The sequence below is a fragment of the Colletotrichum scovillei genome (assembly GCF_011075155.1).
Source record: "Colletotrichum scovillei strain TJNH1 chromosome Unknown Contig00010, whole genome shotgun sequence".
Lineage (NCBI taxonomy): Eukaryota > Fungi > Ascomycota > Sordariomycetes > Glomerellales > Glomerellaceae > Colletotrichum > Colletotrichum scovillei.
The window spans coordinates 3,291,645-3,313,901 of NW_023336268.1; the positions used below are offsets into that span (position 1 = coordinate 3,291,645).

Below are 22,257 nucleotides of genomic sequence, written 5' to 3' on the forward strand. Positions count from 1 at the left end.
TTTCCCTTTCAACCCTCACCGACGAACCTCACCTCCTACGCATTCCCCGAGACCAATTGTCTTCGGTACGCCCTCTAGTCAGTCGACCCGATCTCGAGCTGTGAGATTTACTGTCGTTGATAGTCGGAGTTTCCCCAACGGACCTTTTGAGGGCGCGCGCCGATCAACGGTGGCGGGGCAAAGGCATTGAGAGTGAAGCTCGGCAAACAGACCGAAACGAAACGAAAAGGCTAGACACGATGGCGGACGCGGCGGTTGAGCCCGAGGTTGTGGGCGGTGCCCTGCAGACAGCCAAGGACCTCTTTTCTGGCGCCGCGGGCGGTGTTGCCCAGGTCTTACTCGGTACGTTGTTCAATTGCGCAGAACAATGAGAGGGAGAGGGTTTGCGATGAGATGAGCTTGAGATGCCTTTTTGGGAGCCGACTTCGGAATCACAGCCGAACCTCACACAATGGCGATCTCAAGTGTCCACCAACTCATTCTCACGCAATCCACCCTATAGACCTCTCCCAAAGCCCTGGAAATAATCAAATTTCCGCATTCCTGAAATCAGTTGGGAAAGAAAGCTAACACCCTGCAGGTCAACCCTTCGACATTGTAAAAGTCCGCCTCCAAACCTCAACAACCCCGACAACGGCCCTCAACGCCGCAACCCAAATCTACAAAAACGAAGGTGCCCTCGCCTTCTACAAGGGAACCCTCACCCCCCTCCTCGGCATCGGCGCCTGCGTCTCCATCCAGTTCGCAGGCTTCCACCAAGCCCGCCGCTTCTTCGAGTCCCGCAACGGCTCCACGGGTTCCCTGTCGTACGCCCAGTACTACGCCTCGGGCGCCTTCGCCGGCGTCGCAAACTCGGTAATTTCAGGCCCCATCGAGCACGTCCGCATCAGGCTGCAAACCCAACCCCACGGCGCCGCCCGTCTCTACTCCGGCCCCCTGGACTGCGTCCGCAAACTCGCCTCCCACGGCGGTGTGCTGAACAACGGCCTCTACCGCGGCGAAGCCGTGACCATCCTCCGCGAGGCGCAGGCCTACGGCGTGTGGTTCCTGGCGTTCGAGTGGATGATGAACGCCGACGCGCGGCGCAATAACATGGACCGCAAGGACATCGCGCCCTACAAGATTGCCTTCTACGGCGGTCTCGCCGGCGAGGCGCTCTGGCTGAGCAGTTATCCCTTTGACGTGATCAAGAGCAAGATGCAGACGGACGGGTTCGGAAAGGAGCAGCGGTACAAGTCGATGCGGGACTGCTTCGCGCAGACGTACCGCGGCGAGGGGCTCCGCGGGTTCTGGAGGGGTATCGTGCCGACGCTGTTGAGGGCTATGCCCGTGAGTGCTGGCACGTTTGCCACGGTCGAGTTGACCATGCGTGCTATTAGCTGAGCATCTCTCTGTTTGGAATTGGAGAAAAAAAAGATGGGAGATGGGATGGATAAATTAGGGCTATATATCTTGAGATTCATTTACTAGAATATGCACACGCTGGGGTTTTGGCAAAATAGAATCATTCAGGGTCATGAATTGTCTAGGATCTATCACAACAGCTTGCGACGGTATGGCATCTGCAAGTTATCAGTGCCTAGCTTCGTTTTAGTCTGTATAGATCTGAGCCTGCCTGCTGCAAGGGAATCTCAGCCTATTCCTTGTTTTCCACCCTGCGCTGCAAAATATGTCTAGCATTCGCGGGAGTGAGTGTGTCAATATCCAGCTCTTCTAAAAGCTTCTTGGCTTCCGTATTATCGGTAAACACCCGATCCGTAGCGGCCTTGAGCGACAAAGTGCCCTCCTGGGGTTCGTTCGGGAGGTTGAGCAATTTCAGCGCGTCAAACAGACTACCCAATGACCCTACACCATTCTGGATATACCTCTCCACAAGGGAGAAGATGGCATTGACGTCACGCGTGAACTGGGCGGCACCAAACGCGGTGAAGCTCTGCCTCATCAAGACCTCGCCCCAAAGCAGGTCTTGGAGTTTGTCCAGTGCGGAGCGCCATGTGCGTCGGAACGCTGCAGTGCCAATAGCCTTGAGCAGGAAGTCGAAATTGCGCTTGAGGATCTGGTCAAGGTTAGGGAAGACGTCAAAAGTTGAGTCGCGGGAAGACCTACTCTGAGCGGCTCGTCAAGCTCGGGTGTAACAGCAAGTTGCGATGGATCAACTAGTACTTGGTCAGTGTTGTGCATGATAATGCATTGAACGTTGGAAACTCACTCTCGGAACCACTGTCACTAATAGTTGTCCAGTGAGTCCGTGTCGCGTATGCTCGAAAGGCCTTGTAATGAGAGTCGGCTAGCGCATTCACAAGGAACTCCTGCGCTGTCTTGCGTCTGAGGCTGTACGCAGCGATTGTCTCATCAAAGAGGACGCCATCATTAGCCTCGGAGCCAACGGCAGCAGAGGTGCGATCCTTGACCTCTTCGTAACTCATTTCGCCAGACATCCTCGATGTCTCGCCTTCTTTGGTCGCCCGACCCTGCAATTGGTCCCACAACGTAACGAAGAATTCCTCGTTACCCCAGTCCTTGAGCGTGTTGACAATGTGGTCTGCGCTGCCGTAAACCTTGCATAGAGACTCGAAACTACCAGTACCTTCGAGAGCCGCAAGCTGTTCTTTCGTGACACCGTGCAGAGTCCTGCCGACTGTCGATGTGAGAGCTTGATAGGCCTCGAGAGAGCCACGCAGACGGTCATGGAACTCGTCGAGAATATCGAGTTGAATACCAATCAAGAACCGAATCTTGTGCTTGAAGGCGCGCACTCTCTCGTATTGAGCTGTGATAGACCTCAACAGATCAGTGACGCGCACTGCGCCGAAAGTCGGCTTTGTCTTGCCCGTTACGGCGTAATCGTAGTCGATATTTCGTGCATCGGAGCTATCCATGATAGCTTGAAAGCGCTCGAGAGCAAACTCCTTCTCTGCTTGGAACCAAGGCTCGAACCACTGCTCCAAGACCTCCGTAGCCAGGCCAGGCCAGCCCTGGTCTGGATCACCGCCGTCGTAGTTAAACTTTGTCCGAATGCTCTCATCGAATGTCATCAACTGCCCCATGAAGCTGCTCAAGAAGGCAGGGTTCTTGGCCGTTTCTGCAACCACATTCTGGACCTTCTCTCTCATAACGGGCAGCATGCTGGTGATGAAAGCACAGACTGGATCAACGTATACTAGGCTGTTACCCGCGGAGGTATCGCGGAACTTGGCAGCCAGTAGATAACCCAAGTTGTCCCTATAGAAGTCTTCCCATTTTTCAATGGTTGCCAAGAACCAGGGGAAGCAATGCGACCCAATAGCATCAGGTTTGCTCGTCGGCTTGTCGCTGAGAAAGTGGAATCGAAACTCCGAGATGAAGATTCGTGACATGACATCGAACGAGAGCAGGCTGACGGTGGACTTGCTCAGGATAACCTCGGGAATCTGAAGGTCCAGCAACTTTTCAAAGCAGGCGAGCCACTCGTCGTCCATTTCAGAGCTAGGTTCCACCATGGGCCACGACCTCTTGCTGAGAACAGTCTCCAACTCGCTGGACATTGTCTTCTTCATCTCGTCCCATAGCGCATCGGCAACGCTCCGCACGTGATTCACGAGATGTACTGCCGCATCATCAGCCGGCCCTGAGAGTTCCTCCAGGCGCCTCGATAATTGCTTGAGCTTCGAGTACGGCTCCAGAGCGGCCTTTGGGCTGTCGGGAAGGTGCGAGCGAGCTTCGGTCCGCAAGTTCTCGACATCTTGTAGCAGCGTCAGGTATTTCTGGGCGGTTTCGATTGTCTGCAGCTTCTTCATAGGCTGTTGCAGCCTTGCGATGGCCTGGTTCGGGGCGTCGGATGCGGCCGCTATCTTGACTCGGATATCGATGCTGTGCTGGAGCTCCTGGAAGTCTTGGATACGCTGTGCGAGGGACGATTGGCGGTAGCCGGCTGTCTGGCGAGCTTCGTCGAGCTGTTTGATGGCATTGTCAAGCTGGGTCTGGAGCTGGCTGCGCTGGATCTCCACGTTGGCGATGAGGGAGTCGAGGTTCTCGAGATCGGTGGTGGATTGGAGCTTGTCGTCGAGAAAATCTTCGACGCGGATATCTAGAGCGCCCGCCTGAGCGCGGTCTCCAAACGTCGTGCTCATGTCGGGCCAGTCTTTGTTGTAGCTGTTTGCGCACCAAGTGTCATTCTTGAACCTTCACTTTGCGACTGTGGTCTGAACAATGACGTGGAGCTGAGGGAGGACAGCAAGTGGTGGGGCACATGCAATTACGCGGATATGGAGTTTCTGCACGGTATAGGCATATTTGGCAACAGCACGACAGCTACGTAATCTGGTACATGCATGTAATACATAATTGGGAATCGCTGCTGTCAAAGGTAGTTCATGGATATCCATGAGCGTCTTGCGATTCTCACATGAACTAGGAAATTCTTTTCTGTTGGATGTCAAGATCATTGGGGAACCCATCAACGTTATGGTCCTTCAAATGACAGGGCATCGACTGAAGCAGTGAGTGCATCTGAGTCTTGGCCATAGCGCAATGACCTCTGTTTACCAGCCACATATTATTCAGGGTCGATGAGGCCGGAGGCCGGCTTCTGCGGTTCCCGAATAAAGCGACCAACTCAGGACTTCTTACGTGGCTGAGATATCTGTCGTCACCAAGGGCTTACTGTGAGGCTTAATCATCTTGTCAGTGAGTCATCACGGGCTCTTCGTTGGCAATTCTTAAGAGGCTGTGATTCCTTCTCTGAAGAACAACCGTTTGGCGTTGAGTCCGTGTAATCGGCAACCGGCTCGACGAGGCAGGCGAAATCGCATATAGATTGCGTCAATGGCTTGCCAGGCGTATTCCTTCGCGAACGGATTCATATTGTGACAGTTTTCCAACGCCATCGAAGAAAGTCACCCAAGGATGGCAGTGTTGATAGCCGCTGCGCTGGGCGAAGGCAAACACATAGACTCCCGTGATCTGCGCAACTCCGGCAACTCGGGCACCGCAGGTAGACGGCGCTAACACCCAGCGAAGACGGTCAATGCGGACCCGTGAGAGAGGGAGAGAGACAGGAGGAATGGCTGACATTCGACAGCTGTGACAGGTGTCTAAATGACAGTCTTGCAGCCACAAGAGGGTTATAATCCATAGGCTGACGGTTTCGAGCTGAAGAGTGAGATTGACCGCCAAATCGAGCGGTGTGTTGGTGTAGCTTACCGCTGCAGAGGCGAAGAAGATGGGACTTTGCATAGTGGGGGTGAGAAATCGATGGGTCTCGATGGGAAACACGGAGCCGCCTGGGGTTCCTGCAGTAGATGTATCCGCAGAGCAGGGGAGTTCGACTGCGAATAGCCTCAGCTGTTGTGTAAGAGAGTAGGAATATGTGGCAGGGCGCCGAGTGATTGTATCCGTAAAGAACCCGAGGATGATTCTTGGCTGTCATCCGGGACTTTGTGTTTCTCATGCTGTCGCCATGCCAACTGGGGCAAAGGGCTAGAATCCGTACTTTGTACGGACTTTTGGTGCGCCGGAACAACGCATCACCAAGACTCGACACGAGCGAATGGACGAAATCAAGGAACCAACGCGATGTGCCGGACCCCGGCTTCGGGTCTCATCTCCAATGCAGGAACCGCCGAGATGCCGTCTCGAGTCGAGTCGTGTGCCTGTTGGATTGGGTATGGCGAGGGGCAAGCTTGAAGCAAGCGAAAGACAAACAGGGAAAGCCGCGAGATACAAGTACAAGAGGAAGCGCGAGCGTTAGAACAGCCCACTTAAGGAAGTTTCGACAAGGGGTCTTTGAAGAGAGCTCTGGACTTTTGGAGTATGCGTGTTGCGCTGCTTGGAGCTCAGCTAAGCAGCTAAGATCATAACTGGATAAGGTAGAAGAGAAGCTGAGAATTGGCAGGACCTGACGAGGCTAACCGCTAGGGTACCTATGTACATAGACAGACACGCGCAGAGGTTTGGGCTAAAGATGCGGCCTTAGATTTGACGGGGGACACGGGACGGGGGACCCCTGAAAAGACGTCACCCAGCCACCGGGCTTTTTTTCGAACCTCTCAGGCCTGTTTCCCGCGCTGGTGGGACCCGTTCTTTTCCCACTAAAGCCACTAAAAGCCACAGAATACGCAGCGAAGGGGCCTCCCCCAGACAACTCTAGCGGGTACGTACCGGACCTCTTAAAGGTGTGGCCCCACTCTTCCTCCCTGCTCGCCCAGGAACCGCTGCGACGCTGCGAATCGCCCGGACAACGGCCGCAGTACCAAGAGTAAATAGAGGAGGTTGGCGTAGCTACGTAGCTTCCTTCAACGTACGGATGCTCTTCCTAGTGACCCAGACACCAAGCATCGCAACCGCCGCACAGCCTTTCTGACCAAAAAGTGGATGGCAGGACCAATTGCGCATCCTCGTCGACGTCTCTTCTTCCCAAACTTGTCACTGCTCCTCTTCTCCAGTCTCCAGACCATCCATCCATACATCCATCCATCGACCTTTTTCTTCCCTCCCAGCCATCTGAATATTTCATTCTGCAGACGTACAAACCTCTCCCGCTCGCCCCGAACCTGCGGGCTTCCCGCTTTCAATTCTGCTTCTGGATCATCATCAGGCAGAGAGACAAAACTAAGTTCACCCTTCCAACCGTCCTTTTCTCCTCTCCCAGCCATCCCAATATCCGCACCTGCATCTGCATCAAACCACTTCTCTTCCCACCCTTCGAAGACCCGACCCGCACTTTCACTTTGACACTTTCACACACTCTCTCACTTTTGCATTCTACTCAAGCATCAAAAGTGGAAGTCTGTTTTTGCGTCTGACAATAATCGGAAAGGCTTCACTCTAATCGCAGGTTCCGACACCGTCCCGCATTCCTCGCGGTGTTCTCCAGCAACCCACTACCCACGATTCTTCGACCATAACCAAGCAACCTTATCGTCTACATTCCATCGACCCACGAGTTTCCCTCGCTCCGCATTCCCTCCCCGCTCGCGCGATCACCTCCCGCCGACGATAGGGAAAGACACCGAGCGTGCCAGCGCTGAGGTGCCAGGACTAGAACCCCTCCGTCGCTCCGCTACAACGGAGGACGGCGTGGGTCACCAACAAGAGAGCCATTCCTCTCGAGGACTGGAGTAAGATTACACAATCAAGATGCCGAAATTCCAAGTAGGCTGGTATCGTGAGTTTTCCCAGCTTATCTCCCTGCCGAGCTCAAAGAACAGAGCCCCGACTAACATTGCGCCATCACAGGGTTTGTACCGTTCCTAGGATACCACCATGTCTTGATGATCTTGATTGCAGTCGCCATCATCCTTCTATGTGAGTTTCTCAGACCTGCCACACGACCTCCTGAACCACATGCTAACGGCCTTCATAGCTCTACTTTTGGCAGGATGCTCGTCATCATCACCTTTGATCCCCGACATCTTCCTCTTGTCGCTGTACTATGACCATTACACGGCAGTTCCTTCTACGGCCCAAGTTGATTACAACGTCCATACCGCCATTGAGAACATTGCTGGTGATGCCCGCCTTGCCTGCCGTGTTGGATACTTTGGTATCTGCATCAGCCCGGATGGAGGCAGTTGGCTTTGCAGCAACAATGCCACCGCTCTCGCCAATGAGGTGTCGGTCGATCAGGATCCCCTGAACTTGATTTGGCTCGCCGCTCAGTTCAAGGATATGATTGTCTTCCCCTATCTCATGTGAGTTGACCTACCCAACCTTTCAGCACAGAGTAGATACTGACAGTTCCTCAGCATCATTGCCATCATCTTCGCTTTCGTCTGCTTCCTTCTGCTCGCCACCTTCCCGGGTTGGCACGAGGAGGAGGACTCCGAGGGTTCCGACCGCGAAGTCAAGCCCTTCCCCTCGCGTCCCGTTTCCCAGATTTCGCTGGCCATCATCTTCATCGCCTCCATCTTCGTGCTGGTCTCTGTACTATGGCAGCACACCGCATCCGTCGCTGCATCGATCATCGCCCAAGACTTCGGTAACGGTGCTGTCCGCTCTGGTGTCGGTACTTCCGCCATGGTCCTCGGTTGGTTCAGCTTCACTTTGCTCATCATCGTCACCATCGGCTTGCTGGTCATGATTCTCAGCATTCGTGTTCTGAGCCAGATGGTTGATTAAGGAGCCGACGACGGAGAAGATTGAATGAGACGAAAGATTGGACGACGATACACGTGTGAAGAAGATGGACACAGAGTCCCAAGCAAGAGTCGAAGGGGAAAACTTGTACATGGAGGGCTTCTCGAGGAGGGGACATCATTTGAACCCCTGCCGCCATCAGCACATTCATCGTCCAGCACAAAAAAGCCATCAGCATCAGGGACATCGGCGTTGTATATCGAATTTTGCGTTTTTGATTTTCCTCTCTTTCTGGCTTTCATTCCGGGCCGGCATGGGGCGGCAAGACATTTCGAAGTCTTGCCAAAAAGAACCCCTCGTCATTTTTAATGTTGGTTTGCTCACGCGAGCAAAGACGAATATAGATGAGCTCCTCCTCTTTCTTAAGAACAGTGGATGATGCAGCATGCTCGCAACGGAGACGAAACGACACCGAGCAATACGAAAGGAGGGAAATGGGGGAAACGAAGTCGGACGCATGGGAAATGGGAAATGTGTAGGAGTATGTCATCCGCTGTAGATGACGATGAGCAATGGCGTCCTCTCCGAGACGACACAGATAAGATGAGATGAGTGAAGGAAATGAAATTGAACATGATAAACAAACCATGAAACGGAATTTCTACGACCAAGTGAATGGACTGACATGACATGACAATCAACTCTTGCCTGCCCCTGTGATATGAAGACTGCGTTTAGAAACTCACGTGAAATGACAAGTAAGACTATGAGTCAAAGATGGATGGGGGATGGCTGTATAGTGGGGTGTCCAGCTTCGTCGAGCAGTATCAACGAACGCTCAGTCATTCACCAGAGGAAAGACAGGTTTAGGTAGGTAGAGTAAGACAGGCTTGGCCACTTTCATCGCTCATCATTATGCTGCAGACTAGCATTTGGCTAGCAGACCTTTTCTTAAGCTTTATACAATGAACAATTCTTAGCCCCAGCAAATCATGCCAAGCAAATCAACACAAGCACGCCGCAACGCCATGGTAGCCACCACCCGTGATATCTTATGCCAAAAAGTCATGCTCTCTGCACCTTGCCCTCGTACACACGCACACTCGGATCCACACCTTCATCCCGCCTCAAACAGGACGCTTGAACGGATGCGCCTCGGTGTTGAGGACCCAGTCGTCTAAGCTGACGACATCGGGGGTCGAGAACAAGAGGTAAAAGTACTTGAGCGTCTCAGCGATCCAGAAACTCTCCATCTCGTCCACAGGTTGGGGATCTTCAGACAGGACGTCGTCAATGGCGCTGTTGCCGTGTTCGGTACGAGTCGCCTTGATAATGGCCTCCCACATTTTCCATCCCTTCTCCTGCCATACAGGGTCTCCAGTGATGCGATACATGTACCACACAGACTCGATAGCCTCCGGACTGTAAGAGTGTTAGCCATGCTTAAATCCTGAACGAGAATCAGTGATTGCTTACCGAAGAATGTAGCGCCTGGCGTTGATGTTGACGAAGCCAGGCGGGATCTTCTCGAGCTCTAACTTGTCTTTGATCCACTCCTCGTGCGAGAGCGGCTTCGGATCAGGAACCTCTCCCTCCTCTTCGAACGCGATCTTGCCCACGATACCACCGCTGACGGGTGCATCGTTGGGGACACTGCCGGTGATATCGTCGGTGGCACTTCCAGGGTTGTTCAGGTCGAGCTTGTCCTTCAGAGTGTTGCTGGCTGCCTCCTGAGCAGTGCCCTTACGAGGGTCTTGAGACACTGGCGAAGCAGGATCTCTCTTCTTCAAAAGGTGCTCATCAACGTTCGAAGGAGACTTGTTCAGTCCAGGCTCAGGAGCTGGGTACTCGGTTTTCTCAGCCGATCCTAGCTTCTTCGGCTCATCCTTGGGAACGTGAATATCGTCGAGGGGGTCCTTCTTTTCGACGGGTGACTCGGACTGGATTGTCTCTTCGGTTGACTTCTCAACAGGCTTGTTGCCTCGTTCAGTTGTTTGCTTACGGAGGGCGTCCTGCTGCTTTTGCTGCTTCTTCTCACGTTGCCTGTCCTCCCACGCCTTGACCTGTGCCTCACGCCAGTCAGCTGACGGGTCGAGGTGCTCCCACCAAAGAGTCTCATTCCACGGGCAGCTCTTGGTAGACGCGCAGGGCACGACAGAGGCTCCTTCAGGCATGATGCCGGAGGGCATAGTCTCGTACGCCCAGACGCATCCGTCAGTGAGCTTCTTGGCGATCTCAATATCATCGGGTCTGTCGAAAATCTTGCCTCCCAGGCCAAACATGCCACCAATGAAGCAGGTGAGGTGGGTAACCTCGTACTCAGTTCGCAGGTCGTTTTCGGGGTCGCCAGAGGTCGAAACCTTGGCCGAAAAGAGGATATCCCTTTCTTTGGGAACCATAGGCCTGTATAGAAGCCACTTCTTCACAGCCTCGACCGTCTTGATGTGCATCGTCTTGTACTTTTGTTCCAGACCGCCAAGGACGAGATATTCCTACGCGAGTTAGTTTCTTTCCCAGTATAACTTCTCAAAGTGAACTTACCTTGGGGAAATACTCGTAGGTGGAATCTTGACTACCGCCCATGCTGTACTGCTGGTACCCCCAGCCACCAGGGGCAAGTCCTTGCTTGATGCATTCCCATGAAGATTTGTCAGGTGTCGTAGGAGTAGATGGCCTCCGACCACTGTTGCCAGGGTACAAGGGCTGTTCGTTGACCTTGGGCGCTGGGAAAGCCTGCTTGTTATCGATGTTTGCATTCTCAACCACAGACTCGCCATTCTTGTCGACACCAACAGCTCGTCTCGCGAGTGGGTTGCTTTCCGGCTCACTGCCGTTGCCCTTGGCCACAGCAGTTTCCTGCGGCAGAATTGGATCAGTCTCGTCGCGCTTGGCCTCAGCAGCCGCAGGCTCGTGGCCCTGGGGCTCGCTCAATCGAGCAGCGGCCGCACTCGCACTAGCAGCCGCAGCCTGCTCCTCTTGGTAAATAATGGCTTCTGCGGTCCTGTTGCAGCCAGAGGCGTCCAGCTGTTCAGGGAAGATGCCGTCGATGGTAGTGCCACGGTTCTGGAGGTCCTCGAAAGCGTCGGTAATTCTAGCGATGGCATCGTAGTATTTGTCTTTACCGGTCAATTGGGCAAGGCGCGTGAACTCCATGCTTAGCGAACCCAGTTCGGCCACGCCAACGGTCGTAGCTCGGTGTGGCTGGGAAGCATACTCGGGCATCCAGTTGTAGTACAAGATGGGCATGCGATTGGGGGTGTCAAAAATGCCCATTAGGATTTCGGCGAGTTCAACGGCCTTGTCCAGCAGTACAGTGTAGCCGCCCTCTTTACCACCGCTCACATCGTAAGCAGCGAGGAGGCCACCTAAGTATCTGATGGTGGTCTCGAAGACCGGGATGTCGCGGCGCGTCGGGCTGTAGGTGAAGTCGATCTCCTTGACGGCCTTGACAGCCTCGGCGAACTCTTCCTTCATGCCCATGATCCAGAGCGTATCAAGACCGTCCACGAGAGTAGCGGCCCAGCCACAAAAGGGGTCGCGGTTACGACCGCTGACAGGCGAAAGTTCGTCGTGCATCCAAGCGTACTTGCGGTATCCGCCCCAGGATCGTAGCATTTCAGCCTTGATCAGGGCTAGGCGCCTTTCGCGCTTGTCCTTGGCAGCCTCGGACTCTGGCTTGAAGTCATATTGGATCTTGGGAATGTCTTTGGGCTTGCCGGTGGGGAGGGGAATGATCTCGTCTGTTGGAACGGGGAAGTGCTCGGAGACCTTGCGCCAGTGGATCTGTGATGTCGAGGTCGACAGGCTCTCGGCGATATCAAAGTTGGGTCGGCCGGGAGGCTTCTTGGCATGGAGGTCCTCTTCCAACTCTAGAGGCTTTGTGGGCGCCTGGGTAACCTCGGGCGACTTGGTAGCCTCTACCTCGTCATTGTAGGCGTGGATGGAAAGAGTAGGGCCAGAGAGAGTGTTGGTAGGTGCCTTGGCCTTCTCCGTCTTGAGCTGAGGAATCTTGACAGTGGGCTTGGCCGTCTGCTTCTGAGGGTTTTGCTCAGGCTCGTCTTCCTCTTGGTCGTGGGGATGTTCGCTATCGGGGGGCGGCTGGTTGTTGAGGTGCTTATTGGAAGCGGGATCGTTGGCCGGGGGTGGCTTCGAGGAATCCTTATGGACGTTTTGGCCCTTTTCGGGTTCGCTGGGCTTGATGCTACTGGATTGACCTGTGGAATCCCATTCAGGGTTTTTGAAGACCTGATACAGCATAAAGACCATAACAACAGCGACAAGTATCACATAACGGCTCCGTCGGCGGGGCATCATGTTTGCGGGCTCGCCGGAGCGAGGCTCTCGTCGCGCGGTGGAGGAGAAGTTGTATTGCTGTCGCGTGCTACACTGCAGGTAGCGCTAGACAGTCGAGTCGAAGGATGGAGGACCCTGGGGTCCAAAGAATTCGAAAAGCAGCAAGGATGATACGTATGCTAATTCGATGTCATTTCTCGGTTTCCGTCGTTGTCGTTGTCAGAAGGAAAAGTCAAAGGTGAGGCCAGAGCCAGAGCCAGAGCCACGGGGGGAGCTGGGACGACAGGCAAGGGGCACAAGGAGCGGAGGAACGAATGAGAAAGGAAGGGAAGGATAAAAGGCCACGGATTGGAACTCGGGCGCAGGTGAGGTAAGGTTGGAAGGCTTGAAGGCACTTTGTAAGGCACGTAAGACGGCAGGAGAAGAAGAAAAGTGAAGGTACGTAGAGAATGGATTGAAAAGGCAAGGAAGGTGAGGTAGGGCGAAGTAAGGCAGGTGGCATGTACAGATTGGCGTTTAGGGGGGTGGGACGTGGCAGTAAGGTAGGAAGCAGCAGCACACACCGGGGAGCTTGGCCCAGGTCGAAAAAAATCCAGTACCTCGGAGGGGAGGAACCTGTGCTTGGGAAGGAAACACCCCGGATCTCTTAGGTAAGACGGGAAAGATGATCCACGAGGCCACCGGTCACTAATTACCTACCTACCTAAGTAGGTACCTTAGTATACCTTAGGTACGAAGTACTTCGTACTTGGCTGTGTAAGGAATGAAACTTCCATTGTCTAGTTGTCCATCTGCCACCTCAATTACACATTACCAGAAACATACTCGTACAAATGCTCTCGACTCAATGCTCGCCCATCGTGCCGTTCTCCAGGATTCCTGAATGGTGGACCTGCACACCCTGCACAGAAGGTGCCCTGTCACTTCTGTGTCCAAGACGCGAGATCTGAGCTTTCCCTGTGTCGGATTGATCAACGAAATGGTTGGTCCAGGGGTTTAACACGCTCTTCGGTTGTGTTTCGAGGTCCACATGCTAACACTTGCCATTCATCTGCTAGTAAATCCTTGGTAAAGGCACCATGATCGCTATCGGACCCGGTTTCTCCTTAACGATGGATAGCCGTCGCGGAATCCAAGATTGCCATACCCCATGTCTAAAGATGGCCTCTCGCGTTCTATCAAAAACGTTTCGACCCCAACTCAGCGGTACTGCTAACGTACCATTGCCACGTTACACATACTTCCTACTGTACAGGTAGCTGATCGGTCGACAGTTACAACCTCAACAGCATTCCACAAGGTGTCTCGAGCTTACCCGCCCCCTCATCCTCCGTACCGTACCACCAAGAAAATGCGTTGTCTCTACCAGTCTCGTCATGCCTCGGACCGGACACTAACTGGCACCGAACCCCCAACCTAACGCCCGGCTCACCTGAGATAAAGAGAAGCTCCCAGCGCAATTGGCTCCCGAGGCGGGTCGCACCTTAAGTCTTGACAGAGCATTCTTGCTGCACCAAATCCAGGGGCCGGGGACCGACGCAACCTAACAGCGGGGCGGGAACGGATCCAGATGGACCAGATGGACCTTATTTTCACAGGGGAATGGTGGTTCGCTGCTCGCCTGCTGGCCTGCTCCAATGTCGTATCCGGAAAAGGGTCGTCCGCTCCATTCACGATCTTCCACCATTTCCCGTTCCCTGAGAGGAGGACAAACTCTGGCTAAAAAGACAAGACGAGGCAACACACGACCAGAAAGAGGAGGCCACATCCTCTTAGATCGTAAGGTGGCATCGAACAATTCCCAACTCGAGTATAGTGTCTTTGGCGATGCAGCTATTCCCGAAACTGTCGCCTCGACTCTCAAATTCAGTCACCCGACTTGAGCCAAGCCGGATCTTGGTCGCGCCTCTGCCTTTTGACCCGTCTATTGTCTTGGCAGAAGACGCCCACCTCGACTCCGCTGAACCTGCCTGAGTGGCCTGTCAAAGCAGCCCGTCTCCAGATACTTTTGGCTCCTCTCCCAGCTCCAGCTTGATCTCCAGCTCTAGACTAGCGCCGACTTTTCTTTGTCTGCGACCGATCCACAGGGCAAAGCTCCTTTGCAGCCCCTTGGCAATAAAACATTCAAAGACAACGGTCTCAAGGGCGAGGGAGAGGCTATCAGCCACGCAGCATTACGGCAATTTCCCGACCTTCTGCTGTTTGAAAGTACCTACCCGTGTGAAGGGCTAGGTATTCTTTCTGGCCTTTTCGTTCTGACATCACAAGTAACAACCGCCCATAATCGCCTCTCAGTGTTGGCCCTTACGAAATAACCACCAATTCAAGACTTGTGAGAACCCATACGGGTCCGCTGACCAGAAACACAGTCTTGAAGCCGAAACACTCCGAGCTCTGGATGACTTCAGCAGAGCTCCATTTTGCATACCATAGAGATAAGGCCACTGTAAATAGGTCGTCACGGTGTGTGGCGTGGCTGTCTACTGGCACACTGGCCACCCAACATGGCATTCATCAGAAAAGGTTGGTGGGTGTCTCGAGCTGAGGGCAACTTTTGACGGACTTATGCAAGGGGTTGCCTGCCTCTGCCATGTCCCGTACATGACGATGCTTAGAGTTCATCATTTCGTATCCGTCAATTTTGCAATCGGCCGAATGGAGACTGGCCGGACTATGTTCCTCATTTTGATCTCCCTTTGAAAAAGCCACTGTACCTGCAAATCCTACATTGATTGTCTCTTAGCCGCACCATTACTGGCGCCGTGCCTGTCAGCACAGACTTGAAGGGTCCGTCCCTCTTGACGCCAGTGGATCCACCGGCTCCGTCATTGGGATTCTCCCCTCGGGCGCGGCGGCAATGTCGGAAACGGCGGCCAAGCCGGCACCCGGCTGCGGCACCCGGGGCGGGTAACGACTTCAAGTTGGAATCCGTCGGCCGGCTGGCGAGTAAGTAGAATGATCAGTCACTAGAGTCCGAATCTTATAACAAGATTTCGCAACCCTGATATGGCTCGGAAGCTATTCAATATCCCCATCTATGCACTCTACAATAACTAGAGACGGACAGAAAGCGAAATGAAAAACTAAAAAAACCACAATGAGACGACCGATCGAGGAATCGAACTTGGATCCCGAAATAAGCAGGAGACTTCACTGCCTAACCGGGGCCTCTGCAGTCCGATCAACCCCTCGACCATACGGCCCAGATGCTTGTTGTTAGAATGGTGACGATGATTCATTGACTAAGTAGTAAGCCTCGCGGTCGATCCTGCTCGTATTATCGGGTACCTTATTCATAGTCAGGCAGTTCGTACCTCAGGCGTCCTGGAAAGGAGTGGCTCGCCTTGGTTGTCCGTAAGAGGCTAAAGTGAGCATCACTACAAAGTTGACAGAGGCCGTGATCGCGTACAACATCGTCTCTACTGAGTGACCCTTGCAGCGCCATTTGCGAGTTGATGAGAAAGCCAGCTCTACTAATCACCACTTTCGCAGCCCGATAGGCCCCGTACAGCTCCAATGCCTGAACGCAAGCTTGTTATTCTCCACCTCGTCAACGATGGCAACCGCCATATCCTCATTATAGATTCCATTCTCCGCTGCCTCTGTCGCCGGGTCTTCGGGCGTGTCGATGAAGATCTTGTACTCTCCAGTCCGCACGCCTAGACATTGTCCTTAGAGTCAGTCTCTCGAGTCTGCCAGGTTTTAAATCGAAGACAGGAAGTTGAGGAGAAGAGACTGACCTTTATCACGCAAGAGAGCTGGAGGTGAGAGGAAGGTCCACGACTTTTCAGTGACGCCGTTCCACATCGTGAAGGCCATCCGACACATGGTGATTAGAGCAATGGTCTTCTTGTCCGTCATGCAGCGTTTGAGCCAGCGTTGGACTAGATACGTCACCGGTCTCAGAAGCCAGGAGTAGACTGAACACTTGTTAGTGGCCAGGCTTTTGCGTATTCCTTTCCCGCCGCGGCGAAACGCTTAAGAATATGAGAGACTTACATCTCGGTCGCTGGATGTGGCTTCTGCTCCACTTCATCAATACGGCGACGACGCTGATGAACCGGCTTCCGTGATCCAGGCCTCGCGCGGTCATGTAGTCGAGGTGCTCGTCTGGCCAAGTCCACCTAGTCAACCAGCGCTATTAGTTCCAAGTTCTCTCCAATATGTGAGGTGAGGGGGTTCGCATACCACCAGCTGTACGCAAAGTCCTTCTGATCTGTGAGTTGAAGACGGTTTGCGACGTGAATAGATCCCGCTCCACCTGGTACCCTCAAAACTTCAGCAACAAATTTCTCATAGATACTGAATCCCATCACCGGCCTTGAAATCACATACCAACAATAATAAAAGGGCCATCATGCGTCGAAGCCAACAGTGCCGTCTTCATCCTCCCATGCGCCTCGACGCCGTCCTCGTACACGGTATCCAGATTCGCCAAGCTGGGCCCATAGGCGCACACGATGGCGTCAAAGTCTGACGAGAAGATGTCGATGAGCTTCTTCTGCTCGGTGTAGATGTCGACAGAGGTCGAGGTGTATGATCCGTCGCCGGTGCCTTGCCTCCATTGCTTTGGGGGGTTGCGGGAGACGCCGACGACGGCATGGCCTCGCGTGAGGAGCTCGTCTACGACGCAGCTTCCGGCTTGGCCTTTGGGGCCTATCACTGCGACGCGGAGTTTTTTGGAGGACATTTTTTCCGAGTGAGAGGGCTGCTAGTAGGATGAACTTTGTGGGGAGCGGAGGCTTTGCAGGCAATTTTGGGAATTTATACAGTACTAAGGTAGTATGCATATTTGTGGCGGTAGAGAACTTAAGCATTGGTGTAAGCATCGTGCCTTGGCGGGTTGACGCCCGTCCGTCAAGCGAGCACCATTAGATCCTAAATCCGTAATACCGTTACAGAAACCCGATTCGAATCTCTCAGATGGTGTCACATATTGCTGAGGGTGTCGAGTACGAGCCACTCGTAAGATACCTCACTCGGGACGGGCCAAGGGCCCGAGTGGCCGGCGTCGGGGGCTACCCCACCCCCGCAAACGGGATGAGGGGCAAGTCCGAGCCGCGAACTGACGGGGACGACTGCCGTTCACTAATGCCGGGTTGCATGTGTATTCTCTCCCACGTTTATGTAAGTTGAGCCGCCTGAGATTGTGACAACCTGGCGACGATCACTATTCAGATACCGTTAGTCTATACTTAATATATGTAGATTGATGGGGTTGTATGACGGATATATCCGCCTGGAAGCTGATGTTGATTGCTTCAGCCTTGGATGAATGACTGCAGTTGGTGCTGACTTTCACAAATAGGCAAGTTCAGATCAAGGCATCCGTCGTCATCGTTGAATCACTCCCGGATAGATCATCCGAATGCTTAGAGGAATATACAGAATACTTACGTGGAAATTTGTGATACAAGCCCAAGGTATATGTCCCCCCTTTTAATTCCATTTCCGTCACCAGCCAGCAGGCGCCCGTCTAGGTCGACGGGTCAGGTCAAAGTGGCTGGGTGGTGGAGTGGTCTAAGGCCAACAATCAACACGCCAACCAGCCTACTCGACGACAGGCTTAGCGAGTACCCGAGTTCGAATCCCAGCATGAGCACCAAGAGATGTAGCCTACCGAGGTGAACTCTTTTTCTGGATTATCTTCAACAAATTCTACATGGTCCTTCAGATGATTCTCGGCTGTTGGATTAAAGACACCTTCGCTTCAACATTCTCACAATCAAGATCCGATCAATCAGATCCTGACTCATAATTCTACTGTTCTTTTTCGCGCTAAGCGCAACAGTCTACCACTTGCGAAGCTGAAGCTGCTCCTCTCACTTCTGCCTCATAGTAGCCAGCGCATATGCCACGGTAGGCCCCCGGATCGGGAAGGGCCCATCCGCGGCCATGCTCTGGCCTTGACCAAGTCCCACAATGCCCCCGGAAGCCTCTCGGTGTCCGAAGGGTGATCGATGAGAATCCTGAAGACGAACTCGCCAAAGCCATCCTCGGCGAGACCCCGGTAGTCCCCCTTCGTGGAGAGGCTAGCGAAGCCTTAGTCGTCTGCGGTGCGAATCGTACTGATTCCTGTCTCAAAGGCATCGACTTCGAAGGCGACTGCCTAGACGCCTAGATCAACGGGCCCTTTCTGCAGGCTCTCGTCTAAGACTACGTGTACAGTCATGTTGTGGTCAGTCTGCCGGAGCCTTGGTGCGAATCGCTCGCCGAATGCGAAAGCCGCAATTGTGGGGCCAGAAACATCGGGACCGGGGCCGACGACGCAGGGGCCGGAGCACCAATGGCCTTTTCGGAGAGACTGAAAATCCCCATGCAAGCCCATCAGGGACACGTATTATTGTAAGCTCTCTAGACATGCTACTACTGACGGTACCGCTTGCCATTGTACAATACTTAACAATTAATCATTATGGTAATCTTTGATAGCTTGAACTTCAAAATCATTTTGAGAATTCTGAAACATATGAAGGCGGGCCACGCCAGTAAAATCGCAATCCTATCGAACTCTATACAAATCTAACAAGAAAGCCTATTTGCGAGACAGGCCGGTCGGCGGGATAACCTCCAAGTGGAAGGGAAGTCCGATCAAAGAGGGCGAGACTGTTGTGCCGGTGCTGATAAGACTAGTGGCAGTAGACGGTAGCAAGCTGTCTGTACTGCTAGTCAAAGGGGGAGTGAAGGTTCGAGCGGTGGAGATCGTAGTGTTGGAGAAAGGTGGATCACTTGCGGTGATAACTGTGGTAGGTGAAGAGAGCCCGTCCCTCGATGTATTCGACAAAGTGGTGGCTGTTGCGCTACTGCTCGTCGTACCACTAATTGTTGTTCCAGAGGAAGAACTGGCCGTAGTACTCGTAGTTGAAGTTGGGCTGGCAGGAGTTAATCCACTTGTCGTCGAGGGCGTGCTGGTCGAAATCAGACTAGAAGCGGACGTTTTTGTCGTACTAGTGTCGGCACTGGTGAGGTTAATGGCGGGTGTTGTAATGCTGCTTCCTGACGAAAAGGGAGTTGTGGCCAGCGTACTATTTGTATCACTAGAAATTGTAGAGGATGATGGTGTGGAGAAGTTTGAAGACAATGTCGAGGAAGGAGAGTCTGAGAAGGACGATGACGTAGAGGAGAAGGTTGATAATGTCGAAGAAGGAGAATTCGAGAACAACGATGAGGTAGAAGATAGAGTGGAAGTTGACGTCAACGAAGAAGAATCTAAGGGTAACGATGTTGTAGAAGAGAGGGTTGAAGGGAACGCCGATGAAGTTGTATCTGAGAATGAAGACGTGGAAGAAGAGGTTACAGATGATGTCGTGGAAGGAGAATCCGGGGATGATGACGAAGTGGAGGAGATAGTTGAAGAGGTTGATGTGGGGGAAGTTGAGGGGCTGGTAGACGTGAAAGTCGTGTCAGATGTCGTTTGAGAGGTTGTTGTCACAACCGGGGATGATGCAGAAGTAATCGTGGAGGTTGACGACGCACTCGACGAGGTGCTACTCGCTGTTGTTGCCGTAGACACTGTTGAAATGGCATAGACAATATATAATGGAATTCCATTGTCATAGCCACCACACGGGAGATTGATAGGGAAAGAGATCCCAAGAATAATCGGCGGTAGTACTTCGCTACATGAGATGGTGCAAAGCTGTTCGTCTGGTGGAGGATCGGCGGCAAACTCGATGCTGGTTATACCGTCCTTGGAGCAGTAGCACTTCCCATCGAGTAGTAGTGAAGCAGCACGCGAGCTAGCGATGCATGTATCTTGGCATTTTGTAGGGCCATTGGTCGTCGGATCGTCATACTGAAGCTCTAAAACATTGGCCGCGTCGGTGACCGCACCGCAGCCTTGATAGGAGTAAGGCAGTTTGGAGACAAAGAAACCCATTGTTGCAGGTATCGGCCTCAGCAATTGAAGGAAATGACATTAGAACATGATTTTCGATGCGAGAGAAAGAAGCTCTGGATTTTAAGACTTGCGACCGTCTGAATTAGCAAGGCGTCTTTGCGATGGCAGTCAGGGGGAAACAGGGAGGGTTTTGGAATTGACTACTAAGCCACATCATTTTCTATGGGAACGTTGTGCGACGACGAGGAAATTGACACGGCTGTAGACAAAAGAGGCTACTTGAAACATGGTTCTGGATTGAAGATAGTTAATCATCTCTGATCTCCCGTCTGATCCAGCCGAGAATTCCAACTCGAGCTGTAATAGTACCTGCGCGATGATTGGGTCTTGTACCAATGTTTTGATCACAATTACCGAGACAGTCTCAGCCCTTGCCTCGGAAGCAGCGATGACCGTTGGCGCACCTATTCAAACGGCCCGTATTGGGCGAAAGCGGCACCCAGGGATGGCGGAAAATCGTTGTTGATTACTCTAAGCAAACTTGAGCCCCCTCCGCGCTTGTTAGAACGATGCCCAAGTGCTGCCTCTCCATCCCTACAGGCTCATTAGGTAAACCGGGAGGAATTCTAATACCGGGATATCTTTGCAGGAGCCTTATAATTGCATAGCTCGACTCCATAAGTGCGTAATCCTCTGCCCGAGGCGTCAACACAGCTCGTATTTCCAGTCGTGCGGACAGAGTAGAGGAGGGCGCACTCACTGCCGAGACAGACGCGAGGTCCACCATGAAAATCCAAGAAGCCGCCCATCCCAGCTTTGCGGATCAAGTTACCGTCCTCCCATCGACTTGGTCGGTAGACGCGAGCATCAGGGCCATATATAGCTTCGTTCCGGTGCAGATGATACGTAGACCATCCAAGGCCAGCACCTTTCCGGATCAGGACAGGGGATTCACCATTAGGCCCACCGCCGCGGGGCAAGACAGTTGTCCGAGTCGCAAAACGAACATTGACAGGAAGCTGTGGATATAGACGAAGTGCTAGTGTAACCTTAGCCAATCACACACGTACCTCTAGCAAGATATGATGGGCCGGCAGTGACTTACTCTCATTCATGCAACACCTCAGGAACGGAAGTTCTTGAATCTGCTTCCGTGTAAGAACGCCATGGCCGGGGATTCCTGCGCTGGCCATCTCAGACTTCAGCCGTCGAATCAACTCTGGGTTACGGACGAGATGAAAACTTTGAGCTGTTTAGCATACCAGCCATGAGCCATATAAAACGTGAACCTGGTAACTTACAATGTCCAGCTAAGAAGACAAGCCGTTGTATCTCTGCCAGCTATAAGGACATGTAACAACTGGTCCCGAACGACATTCCGGTCATGTGTATCGCGCCAGAGCTCTACGATAAAGGAGTATTTAGCTAAGGCAGCTTCTTCGCCGTGTTCCTCCATGAAGTCCAGTGCTTTGTTAGAGAAGAAGGTGGCCCAGTCCCGGACACCCTTGCAAGCCTCCCGGAACTTTTTCGGGGTATAGAGCCAAGCAAGATCGGCAAGACGAAGTCTTATAGCTGAGATCAAGGTTGCGTAATCAAAGTTGTTGCGGAGAGCAAGCCGTTCCTTCCGAGGCAGGTTGTGATGGGGCTCGCCAAAGAGAAGCTGCGTAGTGGTGCCCAAGGTGTACTCAAAGAAATGAGGCTGCATATCCACAACGCCAGACTTTTGTGACTCGATCTCGAGGGCACGTAGAAGAATGTCAGTATGCTCTCCGAATGCCATCAACTCGGAGTCTCTGATCCGTGAGAATTGGCGACGCAGCAGCTCCCGAGAGTGGCGCCAAGCAGGTCCGTCTTGCGTAAAAATACCTTCACCAAGCAAAGGCATAAGTCCCATCCGGCGAGACCCTAAATTAAAGTCTTCGAAACGAGTGCTCAAGATGGCTTCAATGTTGACGGGATCGGTGATGATGTAGCCTTCTCCAAGAATGTCAATCCGCAGAGTTGGTGCGATGTTCATGTACTGTGTCTGGAACTCTAGTAAGCGACCGCCGGGCAAGGCATCGTACTGG

The 22,257-nt window shown here is 53.0% G+C and overlaps 7 protein-coding genes across 7 annotated transcripts; 2 read left to right on the plus strand and 5 right to left on the minus strand.

Moving 5' to 3' along the window:
• Positions 1 to 239: 239 nt before the first annotated feature.
• Positions 240 to 1,383, plus strand: HER10_EVM0013426 (uncharacterized protein; the record flags this gene model as incomplete). The annotated part of the gene is made up of 2 exons (XM_035482783.1): positions 240 to 342; positions 581 to 1,383. The coding sequence occupies 2 exons, from the start codon at positions 240 to 242 to the stop codon at positions 1,381 to 1,383; spliced, it is 906 nt and encodes a 301-aa protein (XP_035328705.1).
• A 253-nt stretch (positions 1,384 to 1,636) lies between these two features.
• HER10_EVM0011122 (RINT-1 family protein) lies at positions 1,637 to 4,109 on the minus strand (the record flags this gene model as incomplete). Its single annotated transcript, XM_035480560.1, has 3 exons — positions 1,637 to 2,056; positions 2,107 to 2,156; positions 2,210 to 4,109. 3 exons carry the CDS (start codon positions 4,107 to 4,109, stop codon positions 1,637 to 1,639), a joined length of 2,370 nt encoding a protein of 789 aa, XP_035328493.1.
• Positions 4,110 to 6,242: 2,133 nt separating this feature from the next.
• HER10_EVM0012077 (uncharacterized protein) lies at positions 6,243 to 8,692 on the plus strand. Its single transcript, XM_035481480.1, has 4 exons — positions 6,243 to 7,144; positions 7,216 to 7,284; positions 7,343 to 7,670; positions 7,725 to 8,692. The coding sequence occupies exons 1-4, from the start codon at positions 7,117 to 7,119 to the stop codon at positions 8,095 to 8,097; spliced, it is 798 nt and encodes a 265-aa protein (XP_035328574.1). The 5' UTR covers positions 6,243 to 7,116; the 3' UTR covers positions 8,098 to 8,692.
• Positions 8,693 to 8,951: 259 nt separating this feature from the next.
• HER10_EVM0004291 (glycosyl hydrolase family 47) lies at positions 8,952 to 12,858 on the minus strand. Its single transcript, XM_035473941.1, has 3 exons — positions 10,597 to 12,858; positions 9,532 to 10,547; positions 8,952 to 9,477 (listed from the first exon to the last, which is right to left on the minus strand). Exons 1-3 carry the CDS (start codon positions 12,367 to 12,369, stop codon positions 9,183 to 9,185), a joined length of 3,084 nt encoding a protein of 1,027 aa, XP_035327878.1. The 5' UTR covers positions 12,370 to 12,858; the 3' UTR covers positions 8,952 to 9,182.
• Positions 12,859 to 15,825: 2,967 nt separating this feature from the next.
• On the minus strand, positions 15,826 to 17,038 carry HER10_EVM0009687 (NAD-dependent epimerase dehydratase; the record flags this gene model as incomplete). The annotated part of the gene is made up of 5 exons (XM_035479167.1): positions 15,826 to 16,007; positions 16,089 to 16,268; positions 16,348 to 16,472; positions 16,537 to 16,609; positions 16,684 to 17,038. The coding sequence occupies 5 exons, from the start codon at positions 17,036 to 17,038 to the stop codon at positions 15,826 to 15,828; spliced, it is 915 nt and encodes a 304-aa protein (XP_035328365.1).
• Positions 17,039 to 19,385: 2,347 nt separating this feature from the next.
• On the minus strand, positions 19,386 to 20,227 carry HER10_EVM0010309 (uncharacterized protein; the record flags this gene model as incomplete). The annotated part of the gene is made up of 2 exons (XM_035479773.1): positions 19,386 to 19,730; positions 19,964 to 20,227. The coding sequence occupies 2 exons, from the start codon at positions 20,225 to 20,227 to the stop codon at positions 19,386 to 19,388; spliced, it is 609 nt and encodes a 202-aa protein (XP_035328421.1).
• A 1,019-nt stretch (positions 20,228 to 21,246) lies between these two features.
• Positions 21,247 to 22,205, minus strand: HER10_EVM0007229 (cytochrome P450 CYP4/CYP19/CYP26 subfamilies; the record flags this gene model as incomplete). Its single annotated transcript, XM_035476791.1, has 2 exons — positions 21,247 to 21,430; positions 21,490 to 22,205. 2 exons carry the CDS (start codon positions 22,203 to 22,205, stop codon positions 21,247 to 21,249), a joined length of 900 nt encoding a protein of 299 aa, XP_035328161.1.
• Between the last annotated feature and the right edge of the window lie 52 nt (positions 22,206 to 22,257).